Genomic DNA, 25000 nt, shown 5'->3' with positions numbered 1-25000 from the left:
ACCTTCTCTCCTGTCTGTCTGTGTGTCCACCCATCTGTCTGTCCACCCGTCTGTATCACCTTCTCTCCTGTCTGTCTGTCCACCCGTCTGCATCACCTTCTCTCCTGTCTGTCTGTCCACCCTTCTGCATCACCTTCTCTCCTGTCTGTCTGTCCACCCGTCTGCATCACCTTCTCTCCTGTCTGTCTGTCCACCCTTCTGTATCACCTTCTCTCCTGTCTGTCTGTCCACTTGTCTGTATCACCTTCTCTCCTGTCTGTCTGTCCACTTGTCTGTATCACCTTCTCTCCTGTCTGTCTGTCCACCCGTCTGTATCACCTTCTCTCCTGTCTGTCTGTCCACCCGTCTGTATCACCTTCTCTCCTGTCTGTCTGTCCACCCGTCTGTATCACCTTCTATCCTGTCTGTCTGTCCACCCTTCTGCATCACCTTCTCTCCTGTCTGTCTGTCCACCCGTCTGCATCACCTTCTCTCCTGTCTGTCTGTCTGTCCACCCGTCTGTATCACCTTCTCTCCTGTCTGTCTGTCCACCCGTCTGCATCACCTTCTCTCCTGTCTGTCTGTCCACCCGTCTGCATCACCTTCTCTCCTGTCTGTCTGTCCACCCGTCTGTATCACCTTCTCTCCTGTCTGTCTGTCCACCCGTCTGCATCACCTTCTCTCCTGTCTGTCTGTCCACCCGTCTGCATCACCTTCTCTCCTGTCTGTCTGTCCACCCGTCTGCATCACCTTCTCTCCTGTCTGTCTGTCCACCCGTCTGTATCACCTTCTCTCCTGTCTGTCTGTCTGTCCACCCGTCTGTATCACCTTCTCTCCTGTCTGTCTGTCCACCCGTCTGCATCACCTTCTCTCCTGTCTGTCTGTCCACCCTTCTGCATCACCTTCTCTCCTGTCTGTCTGTCCACCCGTCTGTATCACCTTCTCTCCTGTCTGTCTGTCCACCCTTCTGTATCACCTTCTCTCCTGTCTGTCTGTCCACCCGTCTGCCTGCCTCTCATGATACTTTAATGTAAATCATGACGTATATGGAATGGACATGTTTTGATGGAGTTTGCTCTAGTTTAAAGGGGGGAGTTTGTTTTTCAGCAGGGAAGATATAACGTGATGATTAATGTTGGAAATACATTTGCTGAATAAATAACGAGGCGGCCGGGGCGTTCTCGCCACACACTGAGGTGACGAATGGCTTCGGTGTGGTGTAATGTTTTCAGTATCACAGCGGCCCATTGATCAGCATGTAGAGGGCTGATAATGATGCAGTTTGTCTGGTTGCACAGTAAGTGGATGGATGTTTAAAATACAGAGAGAGGCGGAGCCTTGAGGGAGGACTTGCTGGTCGGCTTTTGTTAAAGCTGGAATGAGAAACATTTATTTTATCTTTGACAATGAAAAAACTAACTTCTTCTTTCAGTGGATTGTGCTGGTGTTTCTACACAACCTGCACGAAATACTAAATACTACACAGACTGGCTGGTGGAGATAGAGGAGCATTTAGAAGGTAATTAACCTTCAGGAGAAGGTGGAGACCAACACAGTGGTAAAAGAAAGGAGAATATCGACATCAAAAGGATGCTAATGTTGCTAAGACAATAGATTTATGAACTTCACAAGTTATCTGTGTATCTATTAGAGAGGTATGTCAACACCCAACTCCCCGTTTACCACCCAAAGATCACATCCGGTCCTCCAAAAACTCCACCCAAGAATCCAGCTCAGAGTTCTCCTCATGAGCCCTCCACAAACTGCAAACTTCAGATCTGCCAACGCCAACTTTTTACCCGGTCCCAGCACCAGACCTGGGGGGGGGGGGGGCAGGCCCAGTCCGCCGCCTCCCTCTTTCATTGCAGTCCTTTTGTTTTACACCATTATTGCTTTTACTGTTTCTGTTATTGTTTTTATTACCACGTAAAGTGCCCTCAAGTACCTTTTAAAGCACCACGCAATTAAAATGCATTATTATTTGTAATCTTTAGCGGCATAGCGTCGCTTTATCAACACGATAAATAAACAAACCCATAACCAAATGTATGCATGCAAGTCACATTAGAATACATTGTTTGTATATATATACTGTACAATGTATGTGTGTGTGTGTGTTTGGGGCTATTTGACTAGATTAAACATTAGCACACAAAACACAAACACCCTGGCGTGAAATCATTTATCCACGACATATTGAATCATAATCATTAATATTGAGAAATGCATTCAGGAAGCAGCTCTTTGATTGATCCGGAGTCTGAGGGCTGCTTTATTAGAATATTGGATTATAACCGCCTCACTACTGCGGCTGCACATTCCTCCATCGTAATCCGTCCTGTCATTTATCACTTATTAGGAACTAACCAGTCGTGTGTGTGTGTGTGTGTGTGTGTGTTCTCTCCACAGGATATATTCCTTCAGTCACATACTGTTTGCATTGTATTTGCCTCCACAGCAGTGACAGGAAAGCTGTCACGCTGGATGTCCCAGATGAATCGTGAGTGATGGATGTGTGTGTGTGAGGCGGTTCATAGGAGTGACTCTTACACACACACATGTTCAGGTCACAGTCAGCTAATGAGGAGAGTGTGACCATATTAAAGTGAGGTCATGTGATTAGGGCGAGCTGGAGGAGAAAGCACAGAGAACAGACAGATGGAGTGTTTTCGTGCTGAATCAGATTGAAAGCCTTTCATCAGCAACACGTTCTGCCATCAACCCACTCTGCTGCTTATCTAACCCAAATGTTAACCAACTTCATGGTCCATAACTGAGCAGCTTTTCTCTTGCAAAAATCAGACTTCCAGCCCGTCAAACAGCAAAGTCAGAGATGCATTCGTACATAAAGGCGTGACGTGTGATGAGGTGCCGCATTAAAACGGATAAAACCAGAAGGAGACATCAGCAAAAGCAGCGCATATTTAATAATACATAAAGCTGTGTTTACTGTCATTCCCTCCAGGAAGCTCATTATTTTGTAATCGTACCCAACTCATGGCAACAGAAAAAAGCTTGTAAAATGCAGCTTTGTGTCTTTGCTTGGTGTAGAATAGTCCCGGGTCAAACCAAACCAAACAAAAACAGCCTCCTCATGAATGTGCTAATGTGCCGGAGGGACTTTTCCTCTCTCATCAAACAATAATATGCGTGTGATCGTATGATAACTGTGTGGGATCCCGGCTAATTCAAAATACATGAACCTTTGATTCAGCAGTGCTCTTTAAATATCAACTATCAGAGATACAAAACAACAGCTGAAACTACTCAAACTAAACATTAAAATGATGTAAATTCTGTTGAATACTGTGTGGAACATTAAGAAAAAAGACAGCAACACATACTGCTACTCTGATGGTGGATTGCTTTTGTTTTCCCATCATGACAGAAAAGTAACAAACAACAACGCCTTTCTCACCAGGACTGAAGCCCAAAGTGTCACTTGACCGTCCGGCTGCCAAAATGCAATCATATCTTTATTTATGATCGTGCGCTCGCAGCAATTAGGATTAACAAGCGGTTGTAAGAACTTTGTGGGCTCAGTTTGTCCTGGATTCTGCCTCCCAGGTAACAGAAGGCCAAACCTAGCAGCGCTGAGGCTAACCTAGCAGCACCGAGGCTAACCTAGCAGCACTGAGGCTAACCTAGCAGCACCGAGGCTAACCTAGCAGCACTGAGGCTAACCTAGCAGCACCGAGGCTAACCTAGTAGCAAAAAGGCTAACCTAGCAGCACCGAGGCTAACCTAGCAGCACTGAGGCTAACCTAGCAGCACCGAGGCTAACCTAGCAGCGCTGAGGCTAACCTAGCAGCACCGAGGCTAACCTAGTAGCAAAAAGGCTAACCTAGCAGCACCGAGGCTAACCTAGCAGCACTGAGGCTAACCTAGCAGCACTAAGGCTAACCCAGTAGCACAAAGGCAAACCTACCAGCACCGAGGCTAACCCAGTAGCACAAAGGCTAACCTAGCAGCACCGAGGCTAACCTAGTAGCGCAAAGGCTAACCTAGCAGCACTAAGGCTAACCCAGTAGCACAAAGGCAAACCTAGCAGCACAAAGGCAAACCTAGCAGCACAAAGGCTAACCCAGTAGCAAAAAGGCTAACATAGCAGCACTGAGGCTTACCCAGTAGCACAAAGGCTAACCTAGCAGCACCAAGGCTAACCTAGTAGCGCAAAGGCTAACCTAGCAGCACTAAGGCTAACCTAGCAGCACTGAGGCTAACCTAGTAGCACCAAGGCTAACCTAGCAGCACTGAGGCTAACCTAGCAGAGCATCTTATGCTATCTTACTGCATTGCAGCCATGTGTTCTTTCTAGGTAACTTACTATAAATGACCTGTGAAATATACAAGTTACATGAAAAGTCATATACTCAAACTGACAATGAGTGTTAAACTGTCAGATTACATATCGAGGGAGGTCCAACCTCTTCCATCTGCCTCTCTATCAATCCATTGCCCTTCCTCCTCCTCCTCCTCCTCCTCCTCCTCCTCGGTTATCCTTTCAGTGTCTCCCCAGGAGGACTCCAGCCACAGAGAGAGTGTTAAGTCCGATCGATGTACTATGGATAGGGAAGCCTGTCTGCTGCAGTAAGTGCTGGTACACTCTCCTATTTAGACTCCCTCGGCTGTTGGCTGCGGCTGCATCACCAATCAATGAATAAATAAACAAAAACACTCTCAAGTCATTCAATCTAGAGCAGAGTTTCACTACACGATGGTACAATCGCTTCTTTGTGGTGCAAATTGACTTATTTTGAACCGTTTAATAAATAGATATGGACAGACCAATCTGATTTATTACATTTTAGAAGATGAATGGAACTGCGTGAGAAAACAAATGCAATATTCGGTTTGTAACAGGATGTTATGGAGCAGAATATTGTCCAGTTCATAATATGTGATGAGACGTGTCACGTCCCGTTACATTTTAATGTTTCAGTGCGGCTTCAGTCAATGGAAGGTATCAGCAGCGACAGGAAGGAAGTCACAATCACAATGTGGACATGCTGATGTATATATATATATATATATATATATATATATATATATATATATATATATATATATATATATATATATATATGTATATATATAAAACAACTCCGCCCACAGCGGTCCATCTTTCCCAGAATAAGGGAATAAATTACTTCCATAAAATGCTTCTTTATAAAAGAAAACTAGATATTTATATAACTGTACACCTAATCTATAAAGCATGACGACAGGGAGCACAGGAAGAAGGGACATTATCTCCAGAAATAAGGTCAACATCAAACCTTTCCAGGCCTTTGCAAACTGACTCATAGCAGGAAAATGTTTCTTTATCATGTAAATGCAACAGTATAGCCCCAAAGCTGAACTCCCTCCAACATTCAGCAGCCAAAAAGCCGGCCTCCTCCCTCCACCCTCCCCGTCTCCACCCTCCACCTGTTCGGCAGGCTCATCGCTCTCCCCCCTGGCAGCGAGGTGATTAGGAGGACAGAGTGAAGACCTGCTGAAAAAGCAGCTTAGCTCTAATTATCCTCTCGGAAAGAAACAAACAGTTCATCAGAGCCTCACTCTGCAGACCCAACAACTGTTGCCGGGATATTTATCAAATGTTACCTAGGTTACCGTCATCTCCCTCTACGCTCCCATGAGATTTGTCTTTTTTTAATGTTTGTCCAGAAATGGCAACGCATTAAATCAAAACATCAAACCCTATTAACCCCTTCAGATCCTGCGTCCATTGACAGTCCATTGAATTGGACGTTTAACAACCAATCAAACGGCAGCATAGCTTAGCTTGTTGCCATAAGAAAAAGAGAGAGGCATGGCAGGACTTCACCCCACACACCATGTAACGATCATTTTCAACGGATTTATTCACATTTAGAGATATTTGTGCCAATATGTCATAGTTTTGATATAATATTGAAGATGGAATGTATGTATATGTATGTATGTATGTATGTATGTATTAAAGTGTAAAATTACATGTTTCAGTGCAAGTTCTTCATGTGAGCCAACATACTGTACGTGACATTTCTACTCTACTTTATTCCTTGTGCCATGTTTTCTGTCACAGTTAATATTGTTCATGCTCTGATGCACACACTCAACCTATAACAACCTTTTTTATGATTTTAATAATGAGGTGAGCCTCAGACGCAGCACAACTGAGCAGCAAAAGCCTGAAAGATCACGGTCCATGAGCGAGGGGAAACCGTGGAAATAATCATTATGATTAAGGTCAAACATCCAATAATAGTGGAACCAACTATCGCTGCTCAAATGAAGAAATAAATCTCATGCACGCTTTTAACGGATGGCTGTCTCAGTGTTCATCTTTGTGAATGGACACTAATCCCAGAGAAGGCTGCTGCCTCCTCCAGACTTTTACCTTTGACCTTAAACGCTTCATGACTCACACGTTTCTGAACGGACTCACAGTAATTATGCTCAAACCGAAATCAATATGTTGAATAATTACAATTAGCTGAACCACAGTGTATTCCAACGGCTCCTTTTACTCTTAGAAAGGTATTCAACAATATGATATGGATGTCAACGCAGGGTTTATTATCATAATGCAATGAGAGCTGAAGTGATCCTTTAAAAGGAAATCATCCAGAAGTCTCCATTCTAAAGTGAATATTATTATTAAGTGAATACTAGCAAATTAAATAATCCAGTCTGGCTCTGGGAAATGGTTATCTGTTGACGGATGAATCCATATAAAGATCCGTTGAGTTATGAAACGATTTCCTTGGTTAGTTGCAGCCTTAGATGTGATATTTACATAATGAACAAAACATTTTTCACACATTGATGATGCTTAGTTCAAGGTTAAGCTTATTAATTCTAATTTATCGCAATTCATAAAATGTCTGTTGCCATTATCTTTTAATATGAAATCCCACAGACTAATATTCCATCTACAGCTTATTTTTTATGCTTATCCTATCCTTCACTGCAACAATGAGCCAGCACGTTATAGTTCCATCTATTAAAGTATTCATCATAACTGCACTTCAATGAGCAGCTTTCATCACCTGTTGCTGTCGTTTTAATTAAAAGCTCCTTTTGTTGGCCGTCTTATCTCCGGATTAATGACTGAACATCACACATTAAACTCTTTAGTTCCTTCTGCCGCTCTGGCGCTGATTCAGCCGTTACCGGAGCGACGGCAGCCAATCGGGACGCAGCTTTTCTCATCTACGATGGCGGATGATTTCCACTCAGATGTGAGGTGTAAAGAGAGCAAAGGGCTCGTTAACAAACACGATGGCGACCTGGCTGCGGCTACCAGCTTTACAGGTGTGAAGGTGGAAATGTATCTCAACCCCACACACACACACACACACACACACACACACACACACACACACTGAAGGACATGTGCCATGTTCCCGGTGACGGACAGCAGAAGCCGTGGCAGACGGATGGCATTAAAAAGCAGCAGGGGGTGTGGTGTGATGGAAATGTCAGAGCGAAAGCAGCGGGCTATGTTCTGTAACATATTTAATCAAATTACGGTGCGTGCATCAGCGGCTGCGTGTCACAGCGGGGGGTCGGCCGCTGCATGCACGCAGCACGCCCCTGAACATGCATTTAGAAATCACACACAAAACACAGTCGACCTATAAAAAGAAGGAGCTCACACATTCACACCCTGACGCTTTGGATCTGATCTCACTCCCTTCAGCTGTTTGACAGATCGCGAGCACTTAGGAATTTAAAAAGGGGGCACTTGGTACCGATTTCTATTTAAAAGGCTTTTACGGGACATTGGGGCTAAATGTGCGGAATGACGAAGCCGGAGAAGCGAAGCAAAAGGGAAGTGGCCTGATGTTACTTAGAGGAGCTCTAACAGGTTGGCGGTTCCAATCCGGTCTGTTTGATCTGCTCCGGAGGCGGGAAGCAGAGACAAAGCCTGCAGCCCGCCGAGCTCTGGGGACAATTACATTTACAAGCTCCAAAACACATCCACTACATTCTGTCCTGCTTCATTGTAGCGTCCCGACACGCAGATCGATTACTACGCAAATACGTTGCATGTGTGTGTGTGTGTGTGTGTGTGTGTGTGTGTGTGGAACTCACCCAGCCAACACTATGAAGAAGTCCAAGCGGTTCCACGTGTCTCCAAGGTAACACTTCTTGCCGAAAATCCCCAGAGCCAACATCTTAATCACCATCTCCACGGCGAAGAAGGCGAAGATGAAGTCATCGAATTTCTGCAGAAAAAAAGACAAAAAAAAAGAATTCAATTTGGACGAGATGAGGAAACGTCAGAGAGAAGAGAACCTTTAACAGTGATGTTAGACTGTATTCATTCCTGATTTTCTCTTTGCCCTGCTATCAGGAGGAGAATACAAAGACAACAACCTCCGAGCAGCTGTAGGGGATGTGGAAGTGCCTTGCTCGAGGGTCCTCCGGCCTGAGGATGGTTTGGTGTTGGGTACGAGTATATAATAACCTGGAACAAGCCTGCACTAATCAGTATTCTTGCCCTCATTACTGTCTAGCTGTCGGACTGAGCTTCGACTCCTTCAATCATTACCAGACTGGACCCAAGAAGAACCCCCCCCCCCCTCCTTAACTGATTAAGTCATTCTCCAAATATGAAAAAAGAAAATCTATTTAGTACGAGTACATTTGAAAACACAGAAGAGAAGGAAGGGGAGAGGAGGAGGGGAAAGAATGCAGCTCAAAGTCAGGAAAAGTGAAAGAAGAGCTTCTGGAAGGAGATGAAGGACTCCCACTGATGGATGACTCATCCAAACACATGTATAAATACATCCCATCCTGTTAGCTTCGGCCCGGCTAGCCGCTCGCTACTCCAAAGTTCACTGCAAGGAGCATGTAGAGGTTCACACGGGAATGTCAGAGTGTGTGTGTGTGTGTGTGTGTCAGTGTGTGTGTCTGTGTGTGTGTGTGTGTGTCTGTGTGTCAGATCGTATCTGTTTGATCCAGATTTAATGTGGACCGTCCCACTGCTGCAACCATTATGTTATTATTGGTTGTATTATTATTCATAATCAATGCCAGTTTGGATGACATAAGATTACATTATAAGTGCTGTTCCATGGTTATATCTCAGCTTTTTTATTGTTCATATACTTAAAGCCCTCATCGTTCCACGTCAGCTTATTAATCCAAGCTTATATATTTGCTCGACCACCTTTCCTTTTAAATAATATGTTATATAATACCCTTAAGTATGGCTCGATGAACGCAGTCAAAAGGCTGGAAATGTGTTTGGAATTCTTAAAAAGTAAACTTTATTTTTCTCCGTCGGTTGCCAGGCAACCATCAAGCTTTCCTTCCCTACTAAAAGATAAAGAGATGTCTTTCAGGAGGAGAAACATAACCTTGAACTTCAAACGTTAACTTTGGGTGTCTCGGAGAAGTTTATAGACAAAAGAAGTTAATTTGGATTCGGTCTCGCTACGGCCTTTTTCAAGCTGCTAGTCACCTGTGAGGTTGCCAGGCAACCAGCGCAGACTCCAGGAAGTAAGTGCGACCTGCTGCTGTTAAACCTCATCCAGTTGTTTTAGTTGGAGGGGCTTGATAGACAGCAGGACGTCCAACAGAAGACCCGCCCCGAGGACAAGCGTTAAATAGAGAAGAGTAGAAATAGTTTACCGCCACGCTGAGCCAGAAACGACTGCATGGCATTCTCTTGAAATCCTCCGTCCTTTGTTTTATTGGCGGAGCCGCTCCCTTTGTCTCTGCTGGGGAGTAATTACTCATCTATTTTGCATTAGCTGAAGCTTTGCATGGCTGCAGAACGATATGGAAGAATCCACTTTAAGACTCGGGGTGAGGCGGATTATATCTTTACTGTGAAAACCCCAAAAAACACATGCATTCTGTAACACATGCAACGTGGGACCAAGCCTTCAGGGACGCTTGGTAAATTGACATCAGCTCAACATTCCAGATGGTTCTCACACACACACACACACACACACACACACACACACACACACACACACACACACACACACACACACACACACACACACACACACACACACACACACACACACACACACACACACACACACACAGCTGGGGTTTTTAAATGCATGGCAGTCAGCAGGACACGCCGGCCTGAGGCGTTCACGGCCTCCGCCATCAGGATATTGATTTCCCCAAAACTTGTATCACACATCAGTGGAGCGTGAAGCATGTTGCGCCATCGTGGCGAACACGGATCGGATCTAATGTCCAAACACGCAGGAAGAAGCTCCGCAGCTCCGACACCAATCACACGCTACGATCTCTAAGGTCCCCTGACACTGACACCAAACAGGGTGTTTACCAGAAAAGGAAATGTGTGTCTGTTTGTGTGTTCACTGTCTATCTTCATCTCCATGTGGAGACCAGAGAACACACACACACACACACACACACACAAGCCAGCCAGGGAATAGACACAAGTGGCCTGCTGGTTCCTCCTATTTTTGAACTATGTTGAACATTTTCTGCAAGTTTTTGGGGAGAAGAAAGAAGAATGAGACGTTCACAGTGTGCGTGAAAAGTCTGTAAATAAGTTATTTATAACATAATCCCAGTTGAGACGAGCCTCACAGAACGGGAATCAGATAACGTAAAGGGCAATATCCAAACCCTTTAATGGGTGGTAAACTTTCCAGTTTGTTGCTGATTGCCGCCGTGGTTGCTGCGTGGCATCTCTCAGGGATCGTTTGTCAATGAACGGTTTGGCAGCAGGTATAGTCTTTGTGTTTTGTGTAGGTGGGAGACGAGCGCCGCTCATCCTTCTATATTTATTCCAAACAAAGCACCGTTGCTGCTGCCAGAGCTGGAAAGAAAAAGAAGCCTCCACTTCCTGTTCACCGGAGAGACTTAGCAGACGCCGACTGTTTAAACAACAATTGTAAAAAAAAAGTGGGATAAAAACCCTCAACTGTGGAAGCGGCACTCATCACTGCTAAAGAACTATTCAGGGACAAAGTAAGAGCATGTCGGTGTGTGAGCATTTTGACTTCTGAAACGGTATAATCAATAACACGGCCCATAATAATGGAATCCATAACAGTGCGACAGTGGAAGCACAACGCCAGCACCGTAAAATGCAACTCAGACATTATGAGAGCTGCAGAATCCCTGACAGCACAGATACATCCTCCTCCTACTGCTCTTTGTACCAAACATGAGGTATTTATACATGTAGTATAGTGACGGTGTGGACTCCATGGAGTCAATTCTATTATTTACACCTTAACCTTTCCACCTGTGATGCGGCAAAGTGTCTTTCTTTCTTATTTGTTTTATTCCTTACATTAATAGAACGTATCCTTTTTATTAAATGTTTGTTAATTTAACAGAACTGCATGAATACTTTATATAATTTGTATAAATGTTCTCTCTCCCTCCCAAGGAAGGCGTTTCACTCCCGTTGCCGTGGTTACGCCTCCCGCAGCATCCCTGTGTGTAAACGTGTCATTTTAAATGAGGTTGCTTGCAGTAAAATGTGTGTGTGTGTGTGACTGTTCACGTTGCCTGAGAGGGAGTCTAAACACACGTGGTCACCAGGCGGACGGCGGCGAGCTTCATGTGCATGAATGGCGTCAGGTGGAGTGCCGACATCAGACGGCCTGTCGTCACCTCGTGGACGGAGCCTTTATGTGTCGAGTGCACTTAAAGGTGACGCTGAGTGCCGTTAAAACACGGCGCTGAGTGCCGTTAACGCTCCCTAACGACTCCGGGGGGCTGGTTTCCAACCCTCCAGAGTCAACGTATGCACGGTCACGCTATCGAGTGTGAAGAAGTGCTGAAGTCCTTGATGAGCAATCAGCAGATCAGAAAGATTCCTGCGCGTGATTCAAATATTACCATATGTGTTTTTGCACATGATGCTGGTTAAATATTCAACAGCCAGTCGATGCAGGGGGGAGGGGGGGGGGGGGAGGTTGATGGAAGGAGATCTGAGGAAGTCCACAGCGAGTCCCTTCCCTGCTAAAGTGACTGTGAATATACAACAGATCAAGTCAATATGAAAATAATTGTCAATAAATAACAAAATATTTTCTTTTTTTCCTCATTAAAAAAGCATTGCAGTAAATTGTTAGCAGCAGTTGATCTGGTTAGAAATACGTGACTTTATGCTATAATAGAGAAGAATAAACAGAGGAAGTAATCAAAGTGACCTCTTTATTGAGAACTCCATGGATCTGCTTAATATAGCATCCGTTTCCCAGAAGCACCTGCTGATGAATGCAGGAAGACTTCTGTCTCCAGCTGCACTCAAACGCATCCCAACAGGTAGAACCTTGTTTATGGATCTATTTATTCTCCTCGGCCCGAAGACGCGCCGTCAATCCTGCTGCCTCTTCCTAAAATAAATCCCAGCCACTCTGTATGCTAATGCTGCCTGTGTGCATCATCACAAGGGGTTGGGGGGTTACGATGGTGATGGAGGCGGAGCCTCATGTGGCGAGGACAACAGGGGCAGGTGGAGGGAGATAATATTGTCCTCTGAGCCTCGAAACCCCGCCCCCTCGCCTGTTCATTTTAAAGTTCATTAGGAATTGAATGCGTCGCGTGTCCACGATGCAGCAGGGCTTCAGCCTGCCAACTTCTTCTCCGAGTCTCTTTCTGTAACCCAGCGTTCAAGTTGCCGTGGCGACGACTTAACTGACTTCGTGCAGGCTGTTGGGGGACGGCGGAAGGTTAAATGTGCGCTGTAGCATTCAGAGCAGAACGTGTTCAATTCAAATTGGAAAAAAAAAGAGACACTTTGTGATATTAAAGCCGGACGACTCCTCTGGTTCAATCACTACTTTTATTTATTTTCCTGTTATTCATTTTCCCATCCTCCTTTAAAATGATTTCATTACAAAAAAACACATTTTTTTTATGCATTCCGTTTGCTGAAAGTATGATTACTATGATTAGTAAACTTCTAACCCGATAAATTGAGTTTCATATCAGAGGTACACTCTGAGTTGCGCCCCGCTCGTTTAAATGATAGATTTCTCTTTTTGGAGAGTTTCAATTTCGCTGAGTCACTGGACGAGAAAATAAGAAGACTTTGTTCTGATTCAATATATTTGGAACCAATTTGCCAGCACATTATCCATTCACTGCAGAAGACCAACGCTGGCAGATAACACCGATCTGTTCAGAACTAAACGTTTGGATTCTACAGAACAACATTAGGAGTTCGCTGGGTTAAAAGAACATTAATGGGACCGCCTCCACACAGTGCTGCTGTTTATCTTCCCTCTGAGATCATGCAAATGGACGGAGCTGTGAAGGCCAGGAGTGATGGGAATATCGTCCCAGTCTGGTTTAGGAAGCCCTCTCAGAGATCCTCTGCTTGGCTGAATAATCTGCCGTAGAAACACTAAGAAGGTAGGTGTATAATGCCTTAGTACATGAACAGGTATCCTGATATCCAGGAAATACTATAACCCCGCCGTTAAGAACATTTCCACACTTGGGAAATAAAAGCTGAACAAGTCATGAGCGTAAAAACATCTTGAGATCATAAAAGTCTTCTTACCTCCAGGATCTTGCACCGGTCCGAGTCGCAGACGATGTCCTCGCAGGGATGAAACATGCCCAGCGTCACGCAGTTCAGCAGGATCACCAGCATGGACGCCCGCTCGAACCACGTGGAGGACAGGAAGTTCAGGAAAACACACGTGACTCAGATTCAAATAATGGAGCAGGCATCAGCAATACATCACATTCACATCCAGCACGCTGCGTCCAGCCGGGGGGAACAATGTTACACGGACTACACTGTTTGTCATCCAGGCGTGTGCACGTGAACTGTGAATGTACGTGCACGCCGGCCCGTGAGGACAAACGACCTGTCTTCCTTTTATCGCATTCGCCACCACTTGCTCGTTCATCCCGCCGGCCCGTAATGTGGACGGGTCAGCGTGGCCTCCCCGCCGACACAACAACAACAACCACAGGGAAGCCAGATCTCCCTCCGGGGCTCAGAAATAAAACCCAGACGATCTGTGGAAACAGAGGAACTCATATCTCAGCTCCATATTTGTACAACAAAGCAATTCATAGTCGAGGAGATTTCTAGATATCCGACTAAAACCTAAAACAACAAGCTTCTAACAAATGCATTTTCTCTTTAAATCACCTCACATATAACCTGACCATGTACACAGTGTAGTAAGGTCAACATGCATATATACATACTATACTGTATATATACATGTGTGTTCAGCAGCAAAGATGTGAGTTAAAGCTATGGTCTAAGATTTGGAATAAAATTCAGTCTATCAGCCGTAGGCCTGCATAGAAATTGACCAATGGGAGCCATTGCTCCAGAAGGCTCCCATTGGCTCGTCCCCTCCATCCAATCCCCTCGTCTCCCCTGCTCCTCGTCATCCCGCCTCCTCCAATGGTGGAACACCGAGGGGAGGGGTTTGGTTGGGGGGCGGGAAGCTTTATTTAAATCTGATTTTCAGGATGTAGACCACCGCTTTAAATCCAATCGATCCCATTGATACGTTAGACAGCAGAGTGGTGTTTTCCAGCTGAGAGTGCGACCTCGTCACCGGGCAGAACATTTGTCATCATCACGTCTCGGGGAGGAGATTCCTGAGAACACACATGTGAAGCAGAACGCTTGTGTTTTCACACATGTGTCCGTTTAGCAGGCGAGGCGAGTCACTGAAGACACTCTGCAGTCGTGTTGTCAGAAGGAACCCTGGAGGTTGTTGTTGTTGTTGCTCTGGTTTAATCCATCGCTAGTAAGGATATGTTGGCCTCTGCTCATTTAACTGGGACTTTGATTCTATTTTTAATCCGTCTGTCGTGAGTCCCACCTCGTAATGGAAGTCCTGCAGTGAATCACCGCTGATGGGAAATCATTGCCTCTTGAATAAGAAAAGTCAAAGGTAACTTTTCTACGCTGCGAGGAGAAGGGCACGCCGCTTCCTGCGTTGGCTCCGAGCATCGGCTCGGACATTAATCATGTGCTGCAGAATCATCCAATTTGAAAGTGGTTTCCGAGGGTTATCCGATGATACAGGACCGAACAGGGATATAGAATACTAGAGACGAAGGCTGGAGGGGAAGTGGAGTTACCTCATGACCTCGGAGGCATGAAGCAGGATTATGTCACACGACGGAGGACGCACACAAAGTTGTGTGCGAATCCAAAGGGATGCAATTAAAAAGATCAATGGCGACGCAGAGTGGGATCATTAAACAGGAAACAAAGCAACGGGCCTGTTGTCTGAGAGCCGCGGCACCCAAAGGTTTTTTTTTTTGTTAGGAAGAGCAAACGCTTGTTGACACGCAGCAGCTGCATCGGCAGAAAGTTTACGGTAAAACGGGCCGAGAAGTTGGGGCTAATTAAAAATAACGAGCCGTCTTTGTGATCATTAACCTACATCGGAGCGAAACACGATGTCGTTTAAGTTCAGCAAAGTTTCACTTCGTCATCTCCTGAGTAAATATCAGGCTGGTTTTCAGGAACTTATTCAAGCCGTTAGAGTTCCTCAGCCGTCCCAGGAGATGGAGTATTACTTACTACAGTCTTCTCCATCATTCACAGACGTTTCAATGACATGTTTGAGAGAAAACAAGGAAGCAAACGACATGACGATGAATAGACGTTTACAGTCTGCTGCTCTGAATGTGATGTTCATGTTTACGTCAGCATAAGCTCCATAAAGTTTATGTACTGCAGAAATAGATTTGAAAACTCTAAGGATGAGACAGAGTTCAGAAAAGTTTACATTCTTTCAGTGCATGATATAAATATTCATATGTTGTATTTATAGGGACTATGAAATACCTATGAATAACTAGGAAAAGATGAATTTACATAACCTCCGAAGTCACTACTCAAACTTCAGAGGTCACTTTGGTTTCTTTCATGCTGTTTGCACAAAACTAATATAATGAAATACAAACAGGCTCTTATGATGTGCTGATATCACCATGGATACAAATAGAATATTAAGATTTCATGGAGTAATTGGTCCCTTCTTAATTTTTCGGCAGCAAAATGTATTCAAACCCTGTGTATTATGATTATTATTATTGTTATTATACACCACGCTGCCTGCACCACAGTGGAATGTAAAGTTGTCCTCATTAAGGTGCGTCCTCGGTCTGAACGGGTCAGCATGAAAACTTTAACGATAAAACACAAAGAAAACAAGACGGCAACAAAGTACAAAGTACAACTACAGCAACCAGCAACCAGCAACCAGCAACCAGCAACACCATGTCTGTTCCACTCTGGACTCCAAACAGGGGAACAGAGCAACAAAGTAAATCAACTCCTTGGCAGAGGAAATCAAACAACCCCGTTCTTAAAGCAGCTATAATCAATAAACGATCGGTCACCATGACAACCCCCACGGCAGCTCGCCAACCGTTTTGGCATCTTCCAACTCATCGTCTCGGTGTCGTAGACTTTGAGCCGCTGCTCTTAGTTTAATTTTCTGAAAACCAGCAGAGAATGCAAATGAGAAATGTGAGGCACTTCAGCGTTGGCTTCACTTTTCAGAACCAGAGGTTTCAACACACAAGCTTCCCTTGTCTGTATGAAGCAGACTGGTGAACTTCAGACCCTGGCAACCAGTGAAGTGTATGAGATGTATTGTTTATTGGAGGCCTTGAATAAAAAAACATGTATTAACAGAAAGAAATCAATGTGGCTCCAACAGAAAGACGACATTAAATATGAATAATCGGACTGATTCAATCAATACGTCTTCCTCTGCGGCCCTCGTTCTCTTCCTCTGTCTCCCCAGCTGGTGGTCTATAATTAAACAATGAGCATGAACACACACACACACACACACACACACACACACACACACACACACACACACACACACACATACACACACACACACACACACACACACACACACACACACACACACACACACACACACACACACACACACACACACACACACACACACACACCTTCATGGTATCAGCATAGAGAGAAGGATGGATTCAATCAGAGGATACTCTCTATCGTAAAATACAACCTCACCAACGACACACTTTCATCATCACACTCATCGTCACCTCAACAAGTAGTCTCTCTCTCTCTCTCTCTCTCTCGCTCACACACACACACACACAGACACACACACCTAATGTCCCTTTCTTCTTGTCTAATGAAGGGAAAACAATGCGAGCCTCATACTGCTGATTCACTCTGATTCTGTCCACTAATGATGTGACCCGACAGCAGGAAACAAACAATAAGTGTGCGTGTGTGTCTGTGTGTGTGTGTGTGTCTGCGTGTGTGTGTGTGTGTGTGTGTGTGTGTGTGTGTGTGTGTGTGAACTAAGGTAACAGTTCCAAAAGAGTAAAAGTTTGGTGTGTAAAAAGAAAAAGTTTGAGCTTTCTTTCATGAGTCGGGATGGATCGTCAGCGGTGAGGAGCACACACACAGTCGGAGGGCGGTCGATGGCGAGGAGCTGCTCTGAATAGATATTATTCATCGTGTGTATAACACACACACACACACACACACACACACACACACACACACACACACACACACACACACACACACACACACACACACACACACACACACACACACACACACACACACACACAAGTCCTCGTTCTCCAGATCCAGATCTCTCAGGGAGGAGGGAGCATGGCAGTGTCTACGACGTCCGTCGACGTTACAGACTGTTTTCAGGGAAATACTATTTTAACAGCCGAGTGTGTGAGAGAGAACTGTCAATCACTGACTGTAGAGGAGCTATTTTGCACCTGAACGCCTCACGGTGAATATAAATATACCAAATCAATATCTCTCTTCACTGGAGACAGTCGTACGTCATCTCAGCTCTGACGTTCAGAACAGCACATAACTCCACTGGTCGAGTCTTTCTCTGAAAAATATTCCATCATGCTCTTCGTTTCCTCGCAGCCATAAATTAATTTCAAACTCTCTTACATTACATTTTTACAGTCGTATTCCACACCACAGTGGAAAATATTCAATTCTTTTCATCATCAAAATGTTAAATTAATCGAAATAATGCACAAAGCTTTTGTGCAATTACACTTTCACTTTCAAGCTTACATTTTAATTTGAATAAAGCCCCCAATGGGCTTCCGTAGAACATCTTCTGGCACACTTTGAACTGAAGTGAGAGATTCTTAATTTCCAACTCTGTTTCACGGCCCGCGTGATATGATGTCCAAAGGAAGAGGTGCAACACTTTCTGGGCTAAAGTCTGGATTCATCTTAGTATGAGCTAAAAGAACATTCTCAAACATGGTTCCTGCTTACTCGGGACAGTAAGCGAGGCTGCTTGATGCAACCTGGTGAAATCCCCCGTGATGCTCATGAAAAGAATTCAGATCAAAGCTCCGAGGACAAGCAAAGGCCATGACACAGACAGAGAGTCTTCAGAGGTGGACTCGAGGTGTCCGGTGCATGGAAGCAGCTTGGAGGTGAGACAGGAAGTGAGGTCATGTGTCCCCTCATTAAAGGCTGGACCGGAGCAGCAGGAAGGACAGGACAGACGGACGCAGGGACAGATGACGGGAGGAGTCCAGATAATCACAATTACAGGTACCAACACAACACTGATTGGCTGGTAGGACATCATTTGTTCCATTAAAAAAGTCCCGGTTGCAGAAATACTGTGTTTCTTAACGAGACTCTTCACTCGTTAAGGTTTGGATCTGCAGGTGCAGAACATAATAGGAAAAGATTGTCTCATTAGAGAAACCGACTTTAACCCTTTATCATCCTAAAACACAATCAAAGCCGTCACATGATTCAAGAAGAAGTACTACTTTCTCATTTCTACTACAGAGATTCGTCAATTGAATATAAATGTGTTGTTTGGGGTTTTTCCTGAGGAGGGGGGGAGGAAGGGAGGAAGTCCAGAAACATCAGGGCGGCGATGAAACAGTCTTAGTTCTGCTTCTCCTCAGTGGCTTTCCGAACCGTTTTCTCTCCTTTTTCCGCCTCAGGAATGTAAAGCCTTCCCTTCAGACCTTCAGAAGACAAACTTGACAAAGCCACAGAAAGCACAGCAACTCTACAGGGGCGGTGTGCAAAACAGGAAGCCAGGTATCTCCGGCTGAAGAGTGAGATGACAGCTGCCGCCGTCTCACCTCTCTGCTCGTCTCCCAGCCGTGTTTTTCCTTCGTTTCAGAGGAAGTCTGCCGAACATGCCAGAATGAAATAAAAGAAAACGGGGAGAGAGAGCTGAAAAGGGGGAAGGATGTTCATTAAAAATTGAGAGCGACCGCTGCAGCCCTTTGTAATGTGCGATCCGTCACTGTCACTGCGCTTAAATGTGAGAATTTCTGCTGGTGCATGAGCGTGCATTCACACGTCTTTATGTGTCTGCCTGCGTGGGAGAACGGTTACCCGTTATTGATCAGTCAGCAGATCTGGGGTCTGATGGAATCGTTCGCTGCAGATGCAAAGATCGGGGTCGGGCGGAGTTGAGAAGATCTACGGCACATCGGGGATGCAAAACGGGGCAAAAAGCAACAAATGGCATATTTTTACAGGAAGAAACAATGACTGGATTTTGTGATCTGAGTGTTAAAAATATATTTTTCTGTCTAGATTACTGGATACGTTTGTTTCTAGCTCATGTGCAGTAAATATAGAATTGATCTTTGCTGCAAAAACAGAGCATATTGTCTGCATCGTCCCACTCTTTCTTGCTTCAAAGCATGAGTGAAAAAAAAAGGACATTTCGAGGGCAGATGCCACGTTGCTTGAATTAAACCTCATTGGGATTGTCAGGCCTCCATGTTTGTGTTCAGTGTCAGCACTCGCATCGTCGTGGCTGTTAAATTGATGGGAGGTAACGGGGCATGTGGGACATCCAAGCTTAATAAAAACCTACAGGATCTGCCAAGCTGGAGGTGTTTTGCAGGGCTTTAACATCGCTTGTAGTCTATTGGTTTAAAACGCCTGCATGTGACCTCAGAAACACTGCAGTAGTTGAAATCAGGACATGCTGGCATTAACTCCATGTTTTCACACCTGCCAATAAGTGACTGAGTGTCGATCAAACCCTTTAAAATGAGTATTAAGTGAATAAGCTTCCTCAGCATCCACGCTAAGAGGCCGGGGTGTTACAGCGGAGCGGCGAGGCGGCTTATCGGCCGCCTGAGTCAGGAGCCGGGGAGTTAGGAGGGTCGGGGGAATAGCGGCATGTTGTTTACGCCGGCTGTATCAGCGGCGGCCATGTGAGGAGAGAAAAAAAACATGTCAGAGAACGAGGAAGAGCGACAGACGAAACGTGAAAAAAGTGGAAAAACACTCGTCGTATCGTCTCTGCAGCATCCGACCAAACCATGAAACTCACAGCTACATTATTGATAACCCCCCCCCCCCCCCTCCCCCTCTAAGACGCTGTCCGTTTCCATACTCCCATCGACAGCAACTTTGTCTCCCAGCTCATGAATATGCATACATGCAGTAAACTCCAACTAGTACAATGACACAATGGGGACACTTGGGAGGAACGGAGTCGAGATCAATTTTTTTACGTTGGTGTGGCAAAGGAATAAAACACAAAAAGGCTGACTTGACAATGTTGCCTCGTCGATATCCACGACCGAACCGGGATCCTCGGAGACGTGCAGCTCGGGAACTGCTGCCGTGTGCTTTTAGGAGCCACGTTTAAATATAATAATATAATATGGATGCGCCAAAGGGGGGAGTTTCTAATTGGCTCAGTGCACAAACAGATTCTCTCCACGCTCACACACACACACACACACACACACACACATCTCTCATCAGCCAGGAAAACACCCCTCTTTCTTGCCACTGCAGACTGTGAGTTGCTTAGCAACTGGGAAATGATTGGGAAGTGTTGTGAAGTCCCATCTCTAGTGCTGTGGCGTCTGTAGCCGTGGCGATGGGGCCGAGTTGCAGTCGCAGCTATAACGGAGAGCAACTTTTGCAGACGGCGTTTGGAAATGTGTGCGATGCGTCCCGAGATTTAGAGCAACATCGAAGTTGTCTGATCTCAGGTCAGCGTAGCGTGATGTAATAATACCTGCAGTGAAAAAACACTCTCCTGTTGAACTGCAGCACAGCGACATGTGAGAAGGCAGACGAAGGCGGTGGGAGAACGATTTCACACTCTCAGAGCCGGCTCGGTGACGTAAGGTTGGGAAATCTCACTTCCTGCAGCACGTTCAGCAGGAAGGTGGAAGGGAGACGACGCACAGCGGCCCTGGAGCTTCAGCTATGCTAATTCCTGCAGTATCGTTTTACGATGTACATTATTTGCTCAGTAAACGGCTCCTTTGCACCGATGGAAGACTGCCGATTCAGCAGTTTCCTGAAGGCTAAGTAACCTCTTACGTGCCACTTATGTCCTCACGCTGAACGCTTTATGACCTGATGGCTATCCTCAGTAGCCATTACACCGCTCTGCTGCTCAGCTCACAAGCACACGGGCAGGAACTGGCTCTTTGCTAAGCCCCGCCCCCTCGCTGCCCACTTATTTTTGGGTATAAAATGAGCTTTTCAGATGATGTAACTGTAAGGAAAGATGATGTGTGAAAAGGAGACGATGAGGAGGAGAGAGGAAGGAAGAAGTGAGCTCTCTGAGGTGATTGGAGGATTTATGACAAAAACCAAGCGGTGGGTTTGAAGCAGCCGAAGCTTCAGTTCAACAGCGTTTTGCCGGCGACTGTGTGTTATGTCTGCATCTGCCAGCGGGCCATCACGAGAACAGCAGGCATTATAATATGTTAATTCCACTACAGGAGAGACTTGACATTCTGTGCAACCAGGTGGAAATAATATGTCAGTGGAAATGAGTTAGAAAATGTGGTTGTGCAGCCCGTGATTATACGGTGTGTGAGCGTGGGTGAACAGAAAGCATATTAGATGAGTGAAGAGAGGATCATCTCCTCCAGAAATCATGTCTCATATCTCACATCCAGGAGGGGGAAGATGGGAGAAAACACCACACAAAGAAAGCAAAGATTGAAAGGTGAGAGAAAAGCGAATGAAACGGGCCGAAAGCGAGGGAGGGAGATGAGGAATGAATAATTGATCCGAAGGCCGTGTGAGTCTTTAATCCCCGGCAGACCGCCTTTTTTATCCCCAACTTTTTTTTGTTGTAGGTTTAAAACACACACACACACACACACCGATCCGTCAGAAAGTGTGTGTGATACACAGGGTTTCAATTCCTGTAGCTGCTAATTAATGAAGCATCGACTTCAACGATCTCTTGCTCTCCTTCAGTCTCGAGCCGGCCGCCGCCGTCACTCCATTCATAAGGGAATCTATTTCCAGACCTCCTTCCATTCATTGCATCGAAATGCACAACCGCGCACACACACACACACACACACACACACAGATGAGCGCCTGATGAAATCCAGACAAATCAGCCCTTCGGTCTCCGGGGAGAAGACGAGAAGAGAAGCACACCTCGTCAGACGGGGGTCAGACGGAGGTCAGACGGAGGTCAGACAGGAGTCAGACGGAGGTCAGACAGGAGTCAGACGGAGGTCAACCAGCGAACGGAATCAGAGAAGCTCGGAGGAAATGGAGGGTCGAGTGGGAAGCGAGGAGAACGAGCCGAGAGAAAATATGCAAATGGAGGGAAGTCACGATATGAGAGAAATGTGGCGCGGCGCCAGAATCAGCATGGTTAACACGAGGTCAGCGTTATCGATGCTGCTGATCTGATCCCGGATCAGAGCGCAGGCTGACGTCAGGGGAAGTGAGCGGAGGCACGCTACTGTAGTCTGCAGGAACACGCAACACGTGCACGCCGCCGTGCACGCCGCAGGACGCTCCGGTGTTAGATGCGGGTCAGATACTCCAAGAAGCTAATAAGCAATCAGCGCCGAGCTCGTGTGCGATGACGACATGCACATGGACGCACGCGGGGGGAAAGCGGGAAAAAGCTTATCTGCACACTCGAGTGTTGGAAAGGATTAAATACACAAAGATTGAATCAGAAGCAGATGTAATATTGTTCACTGAGGGATTTATTACAAACGACTGATTTTCTTACTTTTGTCCATCATTGAGCATGAAAGCTCTTTTTTTTGTTTTGAACAAAACTGATCTCAGATCAACTCAATGACCTTTCCAGAGCTGTCGATGACATCACGAGGCTAGTAAGTGGACCTTGAGTGAGGATGGTTTTGCCACGTAGTTAGAAATTAAAAAGTTTTTACACCTGTAACACCGGAGCTCTTTCTTTCTTTATGGGGCTTTTTTCTCATTTAAAAAACACAGAACATCGTGTTCTCTCCGTCTTCTCCTCTGAATGAGGATGAAATAAAGAAGTGGATTTCAACGTCGGGTCCTGAATCACAAAGTGTGCTGGCAGCGAGGAGACGCCGGGAGATACGAGCTTTCTGTTTCATTACTGGTGCTAAAACACACCTCCGATGTTCAGCTATTCATATATATATATTTATATATGTGTGATTATTGGATGTGAGTGTCGTCTGCCACAGAAACCAGTTTAATCAACTCTGCATGACAATGAAAGGGCGGGATAAAACCTGGTCTCTTTGATTGGACCATGGTCATGTGACACTCTCCTGAAAGCAGACACCTTTTAATGGTTATTCAGACACGCTCAACTTATGCTGACGTCCAATGATTTCATCTACGATGATGTCATAATATAATAAAAAGCACCGCGCTTACATTTTTTCCGTTACTAATGTGCTCGATTAACCCAACGTCAGAAAAATGTCACACCTAACGCTACAAAATGATCCGTTACTCTCTAATCATTTCAATTCAAGCAGAAAAAAATCCATAATAACAACCTTTGTTCTCTTAAATTACTCTTAAATTACACATGACTCAGCATATGTGAGTCACACTGGATCTGAAGAGACTCTGTGTGGAGCTTTGATTTGCTGCACGTTTCTATTTAAGGAGCCGTGTAACGTACAGCCATGCTAACGACTCGTTAGTGACTACTGACCGACGTGATGAAATGTCTATTTTACTTTTAGTTTCACGACCTGGACCTGAGTCCTGGTTTCATTAGCGCCCCCTGAGGGAAATATGGTGCGTCTCGCGCTACGTCAGCGGACGCCGAGGTGCGGTTTGATTTGGTGGGAGTGAGAGGGTGGAATAATAAAGGTGGTGCCCGTCTTAGTGCAGACTACAGAGCCTCCGTGTTATTATTTTATTACCTTCATAAATTATTGTCAACGTATCTGCTGGCTGAGAAGAAGCCCTCCTCCCTCTACCTGCAGGCAGTGAATAACATCAGCAGAGGGAGGAACGACTGATGCTGACTGACGTCTGTGATCTTCATTCTTTAGAAACGTCACTCAGGAATATTCATTATTTCACGTTTCCTGTCAGATTTATATGATGACTCTGCTGCTCCAGAGACAACATTTAGTCTAATTATCTTCAAATGTTTCATTCTAATCTGGTTCTGACACTAATGACAACCAGGCTGACATAAGTGTTATTTGTAATAATGTATTTCAATGTGTGTTTAAGTATCTCAAGTCATATCGTCATGGAAATATTGATCTTCTAATATCTTCTAATCGTTTGCTGGTGACTCGAATCAAATCGTAAGGAAAGATTCAAACCTCCGTGACTGAACTGATTCATAGTTATCATGCTTATTTACACACAGAAACATTGTTTTAATGACTCAAATTAATTCTCTAAACTTAACCATAACCACACTGTGCCTACATCCTAACCCCGACCTCAACCAGCACCAAAAACAAAGGTTTAACGCTGAAATGCATCAAAGTCCCCATAACACACACACACACACACACACACACACACACACACACACACACACACACACACACACACACACACACACACACACACACACACACACAGTCGTTCCAGTAGAGACCTGGGGAACCGGAGGCCCAGAACAGCAGACTTCCCTGAGCAGAACTCCCTCCCTCGGCTCCACTTTGCCCTCCCAGCCAAGCCGATCCTCTGGCAGTGAGCGCTCTATTATACAAAGAAAATAAGCCACGGCTAAAGGCCTCGATAGCTTCTCAGAAAGGGAAA

The 25000-nt window shown here is 45.3% G+C and overlaps 1 protein-coding gene across 1 annotated transcript in view; it reads right to left on the bottom strand.

Annotated features, from left to right (window-relative positions):
- cacna1g (calcium channel, voltage-dependent, T type, alpha 1G subunit) overlaps window positions 1–25000 on the bottom strand; it is a 148838-nt gene that overhangs the window by 73879 nt on the left and 49959 nt on the right. Inside the window, 2 exon segments of the mRNA XM_084002159.1 lie at window positions 8065–8198; window positions 13499–13610. Coding sequence (XP_083858285.1) covers window positions 8065–8198; window positions 13499–13610 — 246 coding nt within the window.

The sequence above is a fragment of the Eutrigla gurnardus genome (genome assembly GCF_963514095.1).
Source record: "Eutrigla gurnardus genome assembly, chromosome: 22".
Classification (NCBI taxonomy): Eukaryota; Metazoa; Chordata; class Actinopteri; order Perciformes; family Triglidae; genus Eutrigla; species Eutrigla gurnardus.
This window is presented reverse-complemented; position numbering and strand designations above follow the sequence as displayed.